Here is a 13,513-nt window from a genome sequence, read left to right as displayed (position 1 = left end):
CCTGAAAAATTATATTTGTCAAAGACGGATACAATTTAGTAATATAGAGGCTGATCTGCAACAAAAATACATTTTTTATTAAAATTGTCGCTAACAGGAAAGAAGTTCAACATTTGTATTACAACAGGAAGGGATTCTACAACATTAATGCTATGATTGTAAGTAGACATTTGCATATATGTAAGTATGAGTCATAAATTCTAAATGCGAACGATGTAAATTTTACGTTTGCGATCATACAATAAAAATAACTTATATAAATGAGAAAAATCCAGGAGCTCCTCATGATTCTATGGCTTTCAACATGGCGCCATTGAAAGCGCAATACTTGGTTCCTCGATATGTAATAAACACCAATTGAAATTCCGTTTTTAATAATTTTTGTCTGTCTCAGGTGATGCTGGATACGCTCTAAAACCATATTTAATGACGCCATTCAGAAACTCTGAGGAAGGGTCTCCACAAAGGACATACAACAAACAACATGCTAAAGCGAGAAGTATCATTGAGAGAACAATTGGAGTCTTGAAAACCCGATTTAGATGTTTGTTGCAGGCAAGAGCTCTCCACTATTCTCCAAAAAAAACAACACAAATTATTAATGTGTGTGCAGCTTTGCACAACATTTGTCTGCTTTACAATGTTCAACTTCCGGATGAAGAGTTATCTGATGAGACCCTCAACGATGATGCTGGAGATATTGAAGTGGAGTCAAATAACGGAGAAGCAGAGAACAAAAGAAATGAAATTCTTAGAATATTATGGAAAAACCTAAAAAGTATTAAATAAGAACCTTTACGCCATAGTTTCTTTTTTATTTTTGTTATAAACTTTCTTTATTCAAATTTTCGTCATTCGTCAGTCCATACCTGCCAAGGAAAATAAAAATGTATTTCTTAAAACATCACAAGAAAAAAACAATTTTTAAACAGAATCCATTTTGCTGCCGTTCTAACTGGTGGTCCCAAGCAATTCAGCTCCGTTGTAAACTCCTCCCATTTTTTTGCTACTTGACCTTTTGTGCAAATCCCTTTTGCGAATTGTGGATTCTATTCCATTAATGCAACCAGCCTTTCTAATTGCTGTTTGGTACTCACGACTTTCGACCTGCATAAAATTAACAAAATTAGTATATATTTAAAATTTGGTTACTATAAAACAATAAATAATCGCAAACAACTTACATTTTAACAAATTTTCCCACAATATGCTACACAATCGAAAGCAAAATTGCATTCGACTCTAAATTCGGTATACAACGAAAATTTCGACAAGCATTCTCCGCTCATAATACTAAATTGACATTCGATTTGCGATATTAGGGGCCATTATGAAAATTATTTTAATTTATGGGTATATTCAGAAACGCATTATAAATGCGCAGTAATTGCAGCGCTGGCAACACTGCCAATGTGACAAGTGATGCAATTGATAGATTTGTTAACGATTTGCAAAAAGATTTGTTGCATTTATGAACGCGTTTTACACTAAAATGGAAGTATTATTGAGTTTAGTTGTTGACGATATATTTGAAGTAAAAAGTGATAGTTTTTTGCTAAATTTAAGAAAAAAAGACGTGTAAAGCTAAAAAGAAGATCACATATAGTAAGATGTTCATTAAAACGAAAAATTCCCAAAAATAAATTTTTTTTTCCTAGTCGCCAATGCTTTTCAATTTATTGTGATTGTAATTCATTGCTTTTCCAATTTTCAAAAAAAAAAAAAAAAAAAATCTTTTTTTGAAACAATTAGAAAATTTTCGCTGCCCGATTTGCCCGTCTATTTTCAAATCTTTATTCACTTTTTTTATTTCTTCCGCCACCTTATTCCACAAAACACTCTTTTTCCTCCTCCCTGAAGCAAATTCACTTTCCATGCTCAGTCGGACTCTGAGAAGCAACTTTACTTCCGATGTACTTAGATAATCGCTAAAATCAAGAAAAATGTAATAAAATATTGTTTTAATAACGTATATTTAATATATCTTTGCATTAAAAGCTAAAAAAAACACTTTTCATCAGACATCATATTAGCGTAATCAGCGGCAGTATTAAAATTTTTCCTGCAAATAATGCGTGACGTTTGATACAAAAATGGCGTTTTGGAACGCGATGCATTTGCAGTACTGCCATATTTGCATTTCTGAACGCATTGCTAACACTGCAAAAGTACGTTGCGCATTATAATGCGTTTCTGAATATACCCTATACCGTTGTTGATGTTGTAGCAGCATAAACATTCTCCATACATTTACGATTATGTATCAAAGAGCTGACACCCTATCGCGTCCCATACTTAGTCCACCTGCGCTTACGCACTCAAAAACTCTACTCACTCTAAGAGATGATCAAATAAGGTCACAGATGATTGCCAGCCCCATTGCTCCCAAACCAAAAAAACAGAAAAGACAAACAAACAACTTTTGCTTTCATTTAAATAATAAGTTATTTATACACTATATATTTTAGCATTTTAGCAGATCAATTTGGTCGATTTTTTACATACATTTTTACAGAATTTTTTCGCTTTTTACAGGCTTTCTTTCATATACGTATGCATGCACTTAACATATTTAATCATTATAATATACAATAATACAAGGTAACTAAGTTTAGTAGACTAAATATGTATGTATTTATGCAAGTACTCTTAATTGTAAATGTAGGTTTATAATAATAAAAATAATTACATATGGATGTTGAAAATAAAAGTCCACCTCTGTTAACTTCACTTTATCTTTTACAACATATTCTCGGCCCACGCACACATATACTCATATACATGAATATGCAGAAAACAGGCGCACGTTAGCTCAAACAAAAGTAAAGTACTCTTAATTGTAAATGTAGGTTTATAATAATAAAAATAATTACATATGGATGTTGAAAATAAAAGTCCACCTCTGTTAACTTCACTTTATCTTTTACAACATATTCTCGGCCCACGCACACATATACTCATATACATGAATATGCAGAAAACAGGCGCACGTTAGCTCAAACAAAAGTTGTGACTTCCACATTTCGATACTATTGAAAATTTCGAAGCCATCCTTTTTTGTTCCTTCATTTATCATGCATTAAAATAATATACATATATAATTTTTAACTAAGCTTTTGCTGGATTTTCACTGACTTTTGTACTGTTTTTTTTTCTTTTATTTAGCTTCAAGTTGAAATTCTAATCTATATTGCAGATTTTACGTGACCTATTTCTTTTTTTTAATATTATATGGGACTAGAAATACTTCAGAAAATACTAATGAATAGGCAGCAGAACTAAAAATCATTTAGAAGCACCTTACATATATTCCGTTACATAGGGGATTTTCCAATTAATAAAAAGTGCTCGAAGTTAGAAATTTACGTTGAAACAAGAGGGCGGCTGTTTTTTGCATGTTAGTGTACAAAACATATGTATGCTCTTTATTTTTATGCATTAATTTTTCTTATTACATACAGTTTTGTTGTTGCTAATTTTTCCAAGCTATCTGCTTTTATTACTTTTGCTTGCCTGGCATTACGCACGTCAGCGCTTAAGTTACATACGCAATGCACAATAGCTTCATATGCATGTGTGTGTGTGAGTGTGGGTGTGTGATGATTAAGTAAAATAGAAAACATGAATTTATGGGTTTTTTTTTTTTAAATAAGTGAGCTGCTTATTTCAATGCTGTGAAATGGAAATCAACTGTTTTCAGCACGACGTGGAAAATGAAAAAAAGAAATACCCCACGTTTGAATGAAAATACCATTTGAAAAAACAAAGTACATACTTTTGTATTCACTTCATACCTTTACTGACGTTCTTTAAAATTGCATTAGTGGTAAACCATACAGAACTGACTTCATTCAAGGGATTTCTGTAGGTAAATTTTCCATCTTTTTAATTTCGGAAGTTATAGCTACTCAACTCAAACATTAGTTTCTATTTCGCTTTTTGGCACAAGATAGATGGAAGTTCACCTATCTGTTGGCTCTCAAAAAATTTAGCCTACATACAATTTTAATTTTTTGCGCTTTGTTGCCACATTTCAGGAATTACCCATATACTTAAAAATGTATATTTTTTAAATTAAATTACATTTTCAAGGAATTTATTCAATTGGTTTTGAAAATAAGGCTCTCCAATTTAAACAACTCCTAACAAAATCATAAAAAATTATCACTAAATAAGCAATATGTAGGTACATAAACATGTAATGTATGTATGTTTGATTATATGTAGTTATGACTCTTTTGATATCGACATTTTTTAGCTCATATCTATTTTAGCACATTTGCATAATTAGCGTTAATATTTGTATAAAATGAAATAAATTTATTGCAGACAACTCTCGCCAACTCTTCGCTGAAGTTGTTTTAAGGAAGTCAGCTTAATTGTAGTGAATCATATTTACAATGAATTAAATGAAAATACACATCTTAATCACCGCTACCGAACGGCCACTAACCAACTATTTTTTGCAATCTTGGACTTATTCAAAAACACATATTTATCATTTGTATTTTGCATCCAACCAACAGCAGTTATTGCATGATAGCCACTAGCCAGATAGCACTTATACTCGCATACTACACAGCCAGTCAGTCCAGGCTTTTATAACAACATCATTAGCAGCTGGTTATGGTGTTACGTGCAAATTTCACTCGAATTCGCCAGCGCTGCATTATTGCTAATATTCGTCGTATTACTACTGTTTGTGTGTTCGGTGACAGCTGCCGTTGAGTTCTTTATACTCGCACGTTTACTATTGTTGATGATCGCATTCGAATTCGCATTTGCAGGTATGTTGGTATTTATGGCCGTCAAAGATGACGAAGTTGTCGTCGTCGTTACGGAGTGCGCCGATGTAGTATTTGTTGTATGTGATTGGGTATTTGTATTCGTGTTGTTTGAATTGCCGTGCATATTCGTAGGCGCCGTCGCCCTAGTTGTTGAATTTGCATTTTTTGATGTTGTATTTGTTGGTATTTTGGCATTGTTTTTGTTATTTTTAATACGATTCAGCGCTTCTTCGCGCTCGTTTGCATCGAAATACCATACAGTAATGGCGTAGCGGGTGCGATGTGAGGGTTGTACTTCGTGAGGATTACGTCTATCGGACCAGAAGAAGATCAGCCGATCGAATTTTGGATCGATATCAGCGATTGTATTACCGTGCTCTGGGAAAATTCTGAAAGGCGAAGGGAAAATTCTAAAAAAACATTAATTACATGAACCTTTTTACTTCAAATATTTTGTAAAGCGAACATTTTCATAACAAAAATCGGTATTTTCCATAAATATAATAATTTATAAAAGAAAAAATTAAATATGGAAGCTGTTGTGTACTTTTTACTTTCTTAGTCAAACTTGAGGCGTCTTAGCTTGAAGTGCCGGAGCATAGTTCTGTTGGAAATCCCAGCCTTCTCTATTATAGAGGCTAGTTGCAAACTGTTTCATCACGCATTCCGAGACATCTCGTCTCATCTGCCACAGTTTTTAATGCCTTTTCGCAAAAATGCCTGCATTTCCCAAATCTTAACATACGCGGGATGGTGACCTCTTAGAAATCTTAAGAAATTGTTTTACGCTTTTTCAAATGCCATTGTATAGACTTTATAATTTGTTTAATAAAAACTCAATACGGCGGAACTTTTTCATCCCTTAAAATAATATTTATAAGACATTCTCAAGGTTTGCGTGGCACAAAAAAAGCTTCTTACATGGTTCAGGCTTAATTTGTTTTAATCACCGTATTTAAATCTATACAACTTCCGGTTAAACCGACCTCTGCCATCTCATACCACCCAATGTGAAAGGCAATTCATTCTAGTATCTTTGAAAACCTGTCTGTAAGTTTTTATTCTATATTGAAAACGGGCGGAATCGCCCTCGTAAAATTTCCATAGTCTTATTTGTTCGACGAACATATGAACCTATTAATATACATATGATACAGGGTGACCGCCGTAGCCGAATAAGATTGTGTGCAGCTACCAATCGGTAGGATCCGGGCATGAAACATCAAATAATAAAAAAATGGTCTTTCTACTAGAGGTCACTCCTAGGTAGGTAAGAGCGACCCGAAAAAGCTTGTCATAAAAAACTATGTGCCGTTCGGAGGTGGGATAAAACTGTAGGTTCCTCTACTGTAGGCTTACCACAAATTGGAGGAAGAGATCGGTCAAATACTGCGTGAAATTAATTGAAAATTATTGCAAAATACTTATACAACATACAAACTAAACAAATAACATTTAACCGCAGCTCAATTTTTAATTTGTTAGTCTTTGAAGATTTTGTAATTATGGCGGAATCAGTTTTTTTTTCTATTAAAAATATATTAATAAATATGTTGTAATGCTTAAAAACTTACCGTAACACGCCACCACTGCGCGCCGTATCCCAATTGACATTCAAATAGTAAATGGCCGTTATTACACGACCATCTTTGTTTGGATTATCGACATGCACCACATAATGTGAGCCGGAACCCGGGTAGCAAGCCACCATAGCCTATAAAAAAACGTTAAAATATGAACATTTAAATCAGGTCTCAACTTTGTGAATATCCTCACTTGCAGTGCAAAATATGTCTGGATATTTTCAACATTTACTGGGTATATATATTTGCATGTCGCTTAAACGTACCTTTGTTCTCTCTTTAATATTATAATTGCCCAATAGACCATTGTTTTTCATTATGTTCGCCCTGCAAATTACCGCGTCAATCTGTAAAAATTAAATTAAAAAAAAAAAAAAAATAAGATAATAAATAGGATTGCAGAAACACACATTTTCCTTTCGTCTTACGTACCTGATTTATCAAGTATCCAACATTTTCACAGCCTGGCTCTTGACCCTTAACCCAAGTTATCTTATCGCCACGTATCGTGCGCAGTTCTTCCTCACGCAAATTATTCACCAATTGGCCATCCTTAAAAGGCACGAATAGGAAATAAATTTTATTTTTATTTTATATACGAGTATAAATATTTTTTTAAACTATGGCATTCTACTGAATATGTTGACTCACTTTAAAGACGCCAGCTGCATACATGTGATGCACTTCATTCAGAATTTGAAGACCTTTCTCCACGCCTAGAAAGTCGTCGACCACCGACAAGCCATACTCGTTCATGTCTTTTATAATATTCCGACATAATTCATCATAGCGGCGTTCACTATAAGAAAAATCAAACAAACATTTGAAATTTCAATAAAATAATTAAAAGCAAAGACGTTTTTTGTAAGTGGTATTTTCTTAGATAAAGTATAGATAATTATCACAGAAATTTTTTATGAAAGCAACAATATGTATAGTATACTCGTATATAGAAAAAAAAAATTTAATTTATAAAAATATTTCAAGCATTGATTATGGCAATAATTAAAAATTCATTGGAAACCCTGAGAATGAATTTGCGTACTTATATTTGTATATTTTTACTTGTAATTATCTAAAAAAGCATGAGAAATGCATTTCTCGGAAACTCATTTCATTTCTAATTAACTGTTAAGTTAATTGTGCTTGTTTATAAATTTTAAATGCATCATCATCATAAAATCTTACTAAACTCATTACCGCCGACATTTGATTTATGCTGCGTAAGCAATTCGTAGAGAATTGAAGGGTACTACGTGAGGTCTAAAACGTTTTCTCAAACCATGTCAAACATATCTATTGCACATGTGTCCATACATACATATCTATGTGCGTACACATGTAAGTGCATATCCAAGTTAATAAACACAAACGCGCGTTTGACCCTCAAAGCGAACATCTGAACAAGTTAAGCAAATTACTGGTTAACGAAGGAATCAAATCCAGCATTTTGCTTGTCAAGGGGCATCTCTCAAAAGAGTGCACACTAATTTTCTGATTGATCTATTAAATAGTTTTGTTGTGACAGGTCTTCAGCCAATTAAACACTAGTTTTTGTGCGAAACCCAATAAAGAAAAGCAAAGAGAAGCTTGAAGATGAACAATATTGAGGAATATGATGACTCGCAATACTATTTTGTCAAATAAAGTGGACTAATTGACCCACCCCACTAATCAGCGGCAACTAGATGACGCGCGAGCTTTCCGGAGCAAATTGGCAACTTAGGGAGTGTACGTGTAAACAAAAAAGAAAAGAAAAGAAGTTATAAGGGGAGTGAAACATCAATTTTCATCAGCAGTCGCTGTAACTGTGTGAGTTTGTACGTGACTAACATTCGATTGGTTCAAGTTCGAGGCCCACTGTGGGCATGAAATTATCAAAGGGTACAAAACGTTGCTTCTTACAGTGAAATATTTACCAGATAATTATAAGCCTTCGCATCTGTTAATTAACAGATAATTGTAAGCCTCCGCGTACATTTCTGCCTTCTGTTTCTCATAAAAATCCATCTGCTATTCGGAGGCGACAAAAAACTACAGGGTGCTCCATTTGAATTAATTGAATTAATTCGAAATTATTAGCAAAATTGGTACTCTATAAATTTTGTACTTTACGGAAAATATTTGTAAAATATGCTCCGAATCTGCTATCCAAAACAAACACTAAAACTATTTTAATTGAAATATGGCTTTATAGGGAAATAACACTGAACACAGTCCTCCACTTGCAAGTGGTTTGGGCCTTACTGTATAGTAATTATTTTAGCATAGTTAATAATTATTATTGAAGTACTTGTAATATGAGACCCACTCGAATTGGTATGCATACATATTTTTCTTATAAAGAAAACAATTTAATGCTAAATTGCTATTTTACGCATTCTGTTCGCAAAGTAAAATAACAAAAACAAAAAACCAGTACGAGTAAAAAGCGCAATATAAAAAGTTTACATTACGAATGTTTTGCATAATTATTATATTGTGAGCAGCTTTTCAATGACTCAAAATATGTATATATTTACGTACATTTGTATGTCTAAATATAATTCTATAATACAAAGGGTAAAGATTTTTTTTTTAATGTTGGTTTCTCCTTGGAAGTTTTTCGAAAATCTTCAAAACTTTATGCTCTTAGGTTTTTAATTCAACTATCATAATATACACATTATATAAAATTATATAAAACTACACAGGTTTATGGTTCATAAAATTTTAGTATAATAAAGTGCATGTATGAAGTGGGCCAAAAATCTCACAGATTTTTGATTCTGTCTTTCCCTGACGGTGTTGCGCCTTTTCTCCATGTAACGAATACACGACATTTTTTTTTATATGTAGTAAAAAACATTATTATGCCTACCTGAAAATAAATACTCAATTCAAAACTACACAGGCGCTGCATAAGTATGTACAAAATGAAATGTATTTAAAAATGCCCAGATGATGCGCACCCGTTTGAAGTTCCTAAATGCATGCATCAAATTGTTAAAGCACATCACAAACGTAAAGCGTTCATCACAGATTTGTACGATGCAAAGCTCGCACTGGTATTAAAAAATTGCATCGCATCGCCGTGATAAATTGCAAAGCAACGTTTAGGAAGGCAGCCCAATTTGATGTTCGATAAGAAGAAGATGATAAGTAAGTTTATGTTGTTTTGCCAAAAGCCACGGTACGCACAGCGCCAGCAGCAACGTTAGCTAATTCTGATTATTCCGCCCATTTCCCCAATTTTACATTTCACTCTATGTACATACATATGTAGGTAAGCAGAGAGATATATATGTATATGTATGTATTTACCAATTGCCCAAATTGTCGCGGAAGAACTGCTCCGCATTAGAGGGTTTCGCCGGTCGTTTGAAGAAGCTATCGTAATCTGTTGCTTTGGAGGCAAACATTTTCGACGGTTTCTTATTCGGCGATGGTTTGCTTATGCTTTTGTTTTTGATTTTACTTAAATAACTATTGTTTTGGTTGGAAAATTCGCCCTTCATTGTGCAAAATACGAGTAATACAATTCAAATCACAGTAGGCTTCCAAGCGATGAATCACAACAGAAAATAAATACGCTTCTCACGATTACGACTACGATGACGTTGCTGATGGGCAGCTGCTGAGCTCAATGAATAGATGAAATGAAATCAGTTTCATCGACAGTATGACTTTGAGAAATTTTTACCGCACTCAATATAGCGGTAAGTGTAATGCCTTTTTTATTTACTTTTTATTTCACTCTTTATTTTTAGTTCATTTCTTCGTTCCGGTTTCGGAAATTGCTCTTTCACACGCACAAGTTTATTGTCCTTGAGGATGGCAGGCAGACATGCAGCAATAAATGTCAGCCTTCGTATGGCGCACGTGTGACACACCCCCTTTTTTGATAGCACAAGCAAACACGCACGAATACTTGTACAAATATGAAGACAGCCACAATGGTGGTAAGAGGAGAGCGGTAATGGTGGCGCAGCTGAAGCTAAACTCAGTGGAGCTACGTGATATTTGGAGCTGTTTGCAATTGTTGTTATTGGACTTGGTATAGACTTTATGTTATGCTACGCCTGCACGTACGCATTTGTGTATACGCAGCTGCGAGATAGCGGCTTGTTCGGTCAATACGCGTGTTAGCCAAGTTATAGTTTTCTTTTGCTGCTTTTTCTGTTGGTTTTCAAACAATTTATGACACTTTGTACCGCTTAACAACACAGGGATTTTATTTTACTCTTTTTTATTCAATTTTTTTTTTGTTTTCAATGTTACAAAGTCAACACGCCTATTCAGCATTGAAATCACAATTTTTTAATCAATAACTGATTCAAAAGTTCCACACTTGTTTTTCTTTTGTTTATTTATTATCTTTCTCTGCTTTTGCTATTGCTGCCAATATTTTGATTGGTAAATGCTAATTGGTTTATTCTTGATTTGTTTGGACTTTGGTAGTATTTTATTTGGTGGTATGGCTACCGTTTATTATGACCGTACTTTATAAACGTTACAAACGGAATGAGCCAAGACGCGAAAGACTGTGAAAACAAATGCGGTCGAGTAGTTTCGTTGTCGTTTTCGTTGCCGAACAAGACTTCGGCAAATACAACGAGCGCCACGATGAACGCTCAGCGCTGTAGTTGCGCCGAGTTGTACGTGATGCCGGTCGCCCACTGCTTGGTGCGGAAGACACGAAAAACACTACGTCTAATGGTGCTCACACTCACCAACGTATCGTAGTCCCTTCCATTACCGTAGGATACACAACATTGAGCAAATCTTTAGCCCGTAGAAAACAACTGCGTTCTTTTAGTTACATACTTACACAATACATCGGTTCGTGCGTGTTTGTGTTTGGTTGTATCAACACAATGATGCCATTGATATTTTTGCTTACACACTTTTTCATACATCCGCGTTATCAGTTAGAATTTTTCTTTGTATAATATGCCAAAATCAGAAACCACCAAATACCATAGTTCATTTATCTATAATTAACATTATTCAATATTGTTTTTAAGTTAACTTAATAAAAATTAAACTTTGACTAAGTTTATTTTGTAAATGTAAATTTTTGGCAACACTGTGTGGTGAGCAATCAGCTGATACGTTTCACCGGAAACAAAACAAAGTTTTACTATAAAATCTACGATACTACAAAACGGAACGGTGGTGAGAATTCATTTACATGGGGTCATATTAGTTTAATTGTGGCCGCTAATACGGCGTACATTTACGTTGGTGAGTGTGATCACCATAATTCGAAATTCCCAGGCGTCGACGTCGCCTACGACGTTATCAGCAGCAATAGCAGCAATATGTATGTATGTATATTATGAGTGTACAATAACGACAATGCCAACAAACCCCCTCACACTCCAACGTACAGTATAATATTTTGATGATCGCTTATGTCAAAAATAACGATGTTTTTGGGGAAGCCAAATTTTTTTTGTTTACACTTGTAAATTAATTTGTTGTCAACTGCAAGCGCTGTGGTTAATGCGATTAGAAAAGATACGTGGAGATTAAAATTAAATATATTAGTCAGTATGGGACATTCATTGCCTTTCATAACTTTTCAAATGAGGTAACCAGCCGAAAAAACAACATTCATTAAATAATGTTATGTGGGTATGCCTTTTTTGAGATCTCACATGAGGCATTGGGCATTAAAAATATCAATAAAGCTTCTGAGTATTTCTTTGGATATCAGCGATCAGCATTTTTCTTTTTAACACGAATTCACGAAGACATGAAAATTGTAGGCTAAAATTTTTTGAATTGACTCCTCAATCGCCTAATGAGTTAGTTTCTTTGTCTGGTTCCATACGACACCAATTGTAAAGCACGCTCTATTTTAATTTTATAACGTAGTGTTTAGCTTAAAACGAGGGTTATAGGAAGGAAAAAGAGGAAGTAGTAATAAGGTGAATGTAGAGTTTACTTATCTAATCTAGGTTTCAAGGCAGAGTTTATGTGTTCGGACTTAATAGCCCGGCAGGGCATTGGCTGTAGAGAAGCAGCTGGTGTGCTACCGTGGAGGCTAACTAAGCCTCTATATAACGCTGGTTTAGTTGTTGTGCAATGGAAAAGATAAATAAATAATTGGCGCGTACACTTCTGTTAGGTTTTTGGCCGAGCTACTCCTTCTACTTGTGGCGTGAGTCTTGATGTTGTCCCACAAATGGAGGGACCTACAGTTTTAAGCCGACCCCGAACGGCAAATGGTTTTCTATGAGGAGCTTTTTCATGGCAGAAATATACTCGGGGGTTTGGTACACAATTTTGAGATACAAAAAAAAAATTCTATCATTTTGCTGTTTCATGTACAGAGATTCGAACCTATGCACTCCCGTATGGTAGTCACACACCAACTCATGGTTACAAAATGCAAGTAACATGAGCTTTCCATAAATTGTTTCATGAACCAATTGAAAATTACAAACAAAAGTGCTCGGGTGAACTAGCCGAAATTGTATATTACATAAAAGAAAAAGAAGTTTATTTTCTTTTAATTTTAGTTTTAGTCTTAAATTAGTCTACTGTAGAATGGCATTAGCTAAAAATGTGCAAATTTTCGGCGGCGGCGAACCAGTTGAAAAAGCAGCCAAAGCAGCAACAGCAAACAAGAGCATAAATAAATGTACATTCGTATGAACGTATGTAGATAGCTGGCAGTTGGCCCCAACGATATATACGTGTATTTGTGAGTGTTGCCATCTGTTTGGCGAATCTATTTTTGGAGGATTGGTATTTCAATAAAACCTGTATTTAAAACACTTTTCATTTTATTTATTTTCAAATCAGAAAACCACCAAACTCAAGGCTTGAGTGCAGGCCAAACTTGGAAAATTTTCGATAGGCATTTGAAAAATTGGTTGCGAAAAACAAGGCATATACATATATGTATGTATCTATAACCACGGGGAGTGAATACAAATCTAATCTAACCTATCATCCTTGCCCACAACTATGTATACACATACATATGTATATATGTGCCTCTGGAGTCAAACACACTAAGAGAGCTACATCAAATAATATTCAGAGAGCGTATTTAGTCTCTTTCTAACGGAGGAGTACATAGAGTGGTATACCCGTATATGCATTTTTAGGGGTTAGTATTCGTATGGAATTCTGATACAAGTGCAGGGA

General features: G+C 34.4%; 1 protein-coding gene across 4 annotated transcripts in view; it reads right to left on the bottom strand.

Moving 5' to 3' along the window:
* Nucleotides 1–2,420: 2,420 nt before the first annotated feature.
* The window catches only part of LOC128871745 (prolyl hydroxylase EGLN3), a 52,777-nt gene continuing 41,684 nt past the window's right edge, over nucleotides 2,421–13,513 (bottom strand). For 2 of the 4 annotated variants that reach the window (XM_054113771.1, XM_054113772.1), the window contains 5 exons: nucleotides 7,022–7,169; nucleotides 6,803–6,922; nucleotides 6,637–6,717; nucleotides 6,362–6,501; nucleotides 2,421–5,197 (listed from right to left, as the gene is read on the bottom strand). In XM_054113771.1, the coding sequence (XP_053969746.1) occupies nucleotides 4,633–5,197; nucleotides 6,362–6,501; nucleotides 6,637–6,717; nucleotides 6,803–6,922; nucleotides 7,022–7,169 (1,054 nt within the window). In that variant the 3' untranslated portion in view covers nucleotides 2,421–4,632. Of the gene's footprint in view, nucleotides 5,198–6,361; nucleotides 6,502–6,636; nucleotides 6,718–6,802; nucleotides 6,923–7,021; nucleotides 7,170–9,673; nucleotides 10,898–13,513 lie in introns of those variants that run through there. The other 2 variants (XM_054113774.1, XM_054113773.1) reach the window with 2 other exon arrangements.

This window comes from Anastrepha ludens, chromosome 2, assembly GCF_028408465.1.
Source record: "Anastrepha ludens isolate Willacy chromosome 2, idAnaLude1.1, whole genome shotgun sequence".
Taxonomy (NCBI): domain Eukaryota; kingdom Metazoa; phylum Arthropoda; class Insecta; order Diptera; family Tephritidae; genus Anastrepha; species Anastrepha ludens.
This window is presented reverse-complemented; position numbering and strand designations above follow the sequence as displayed.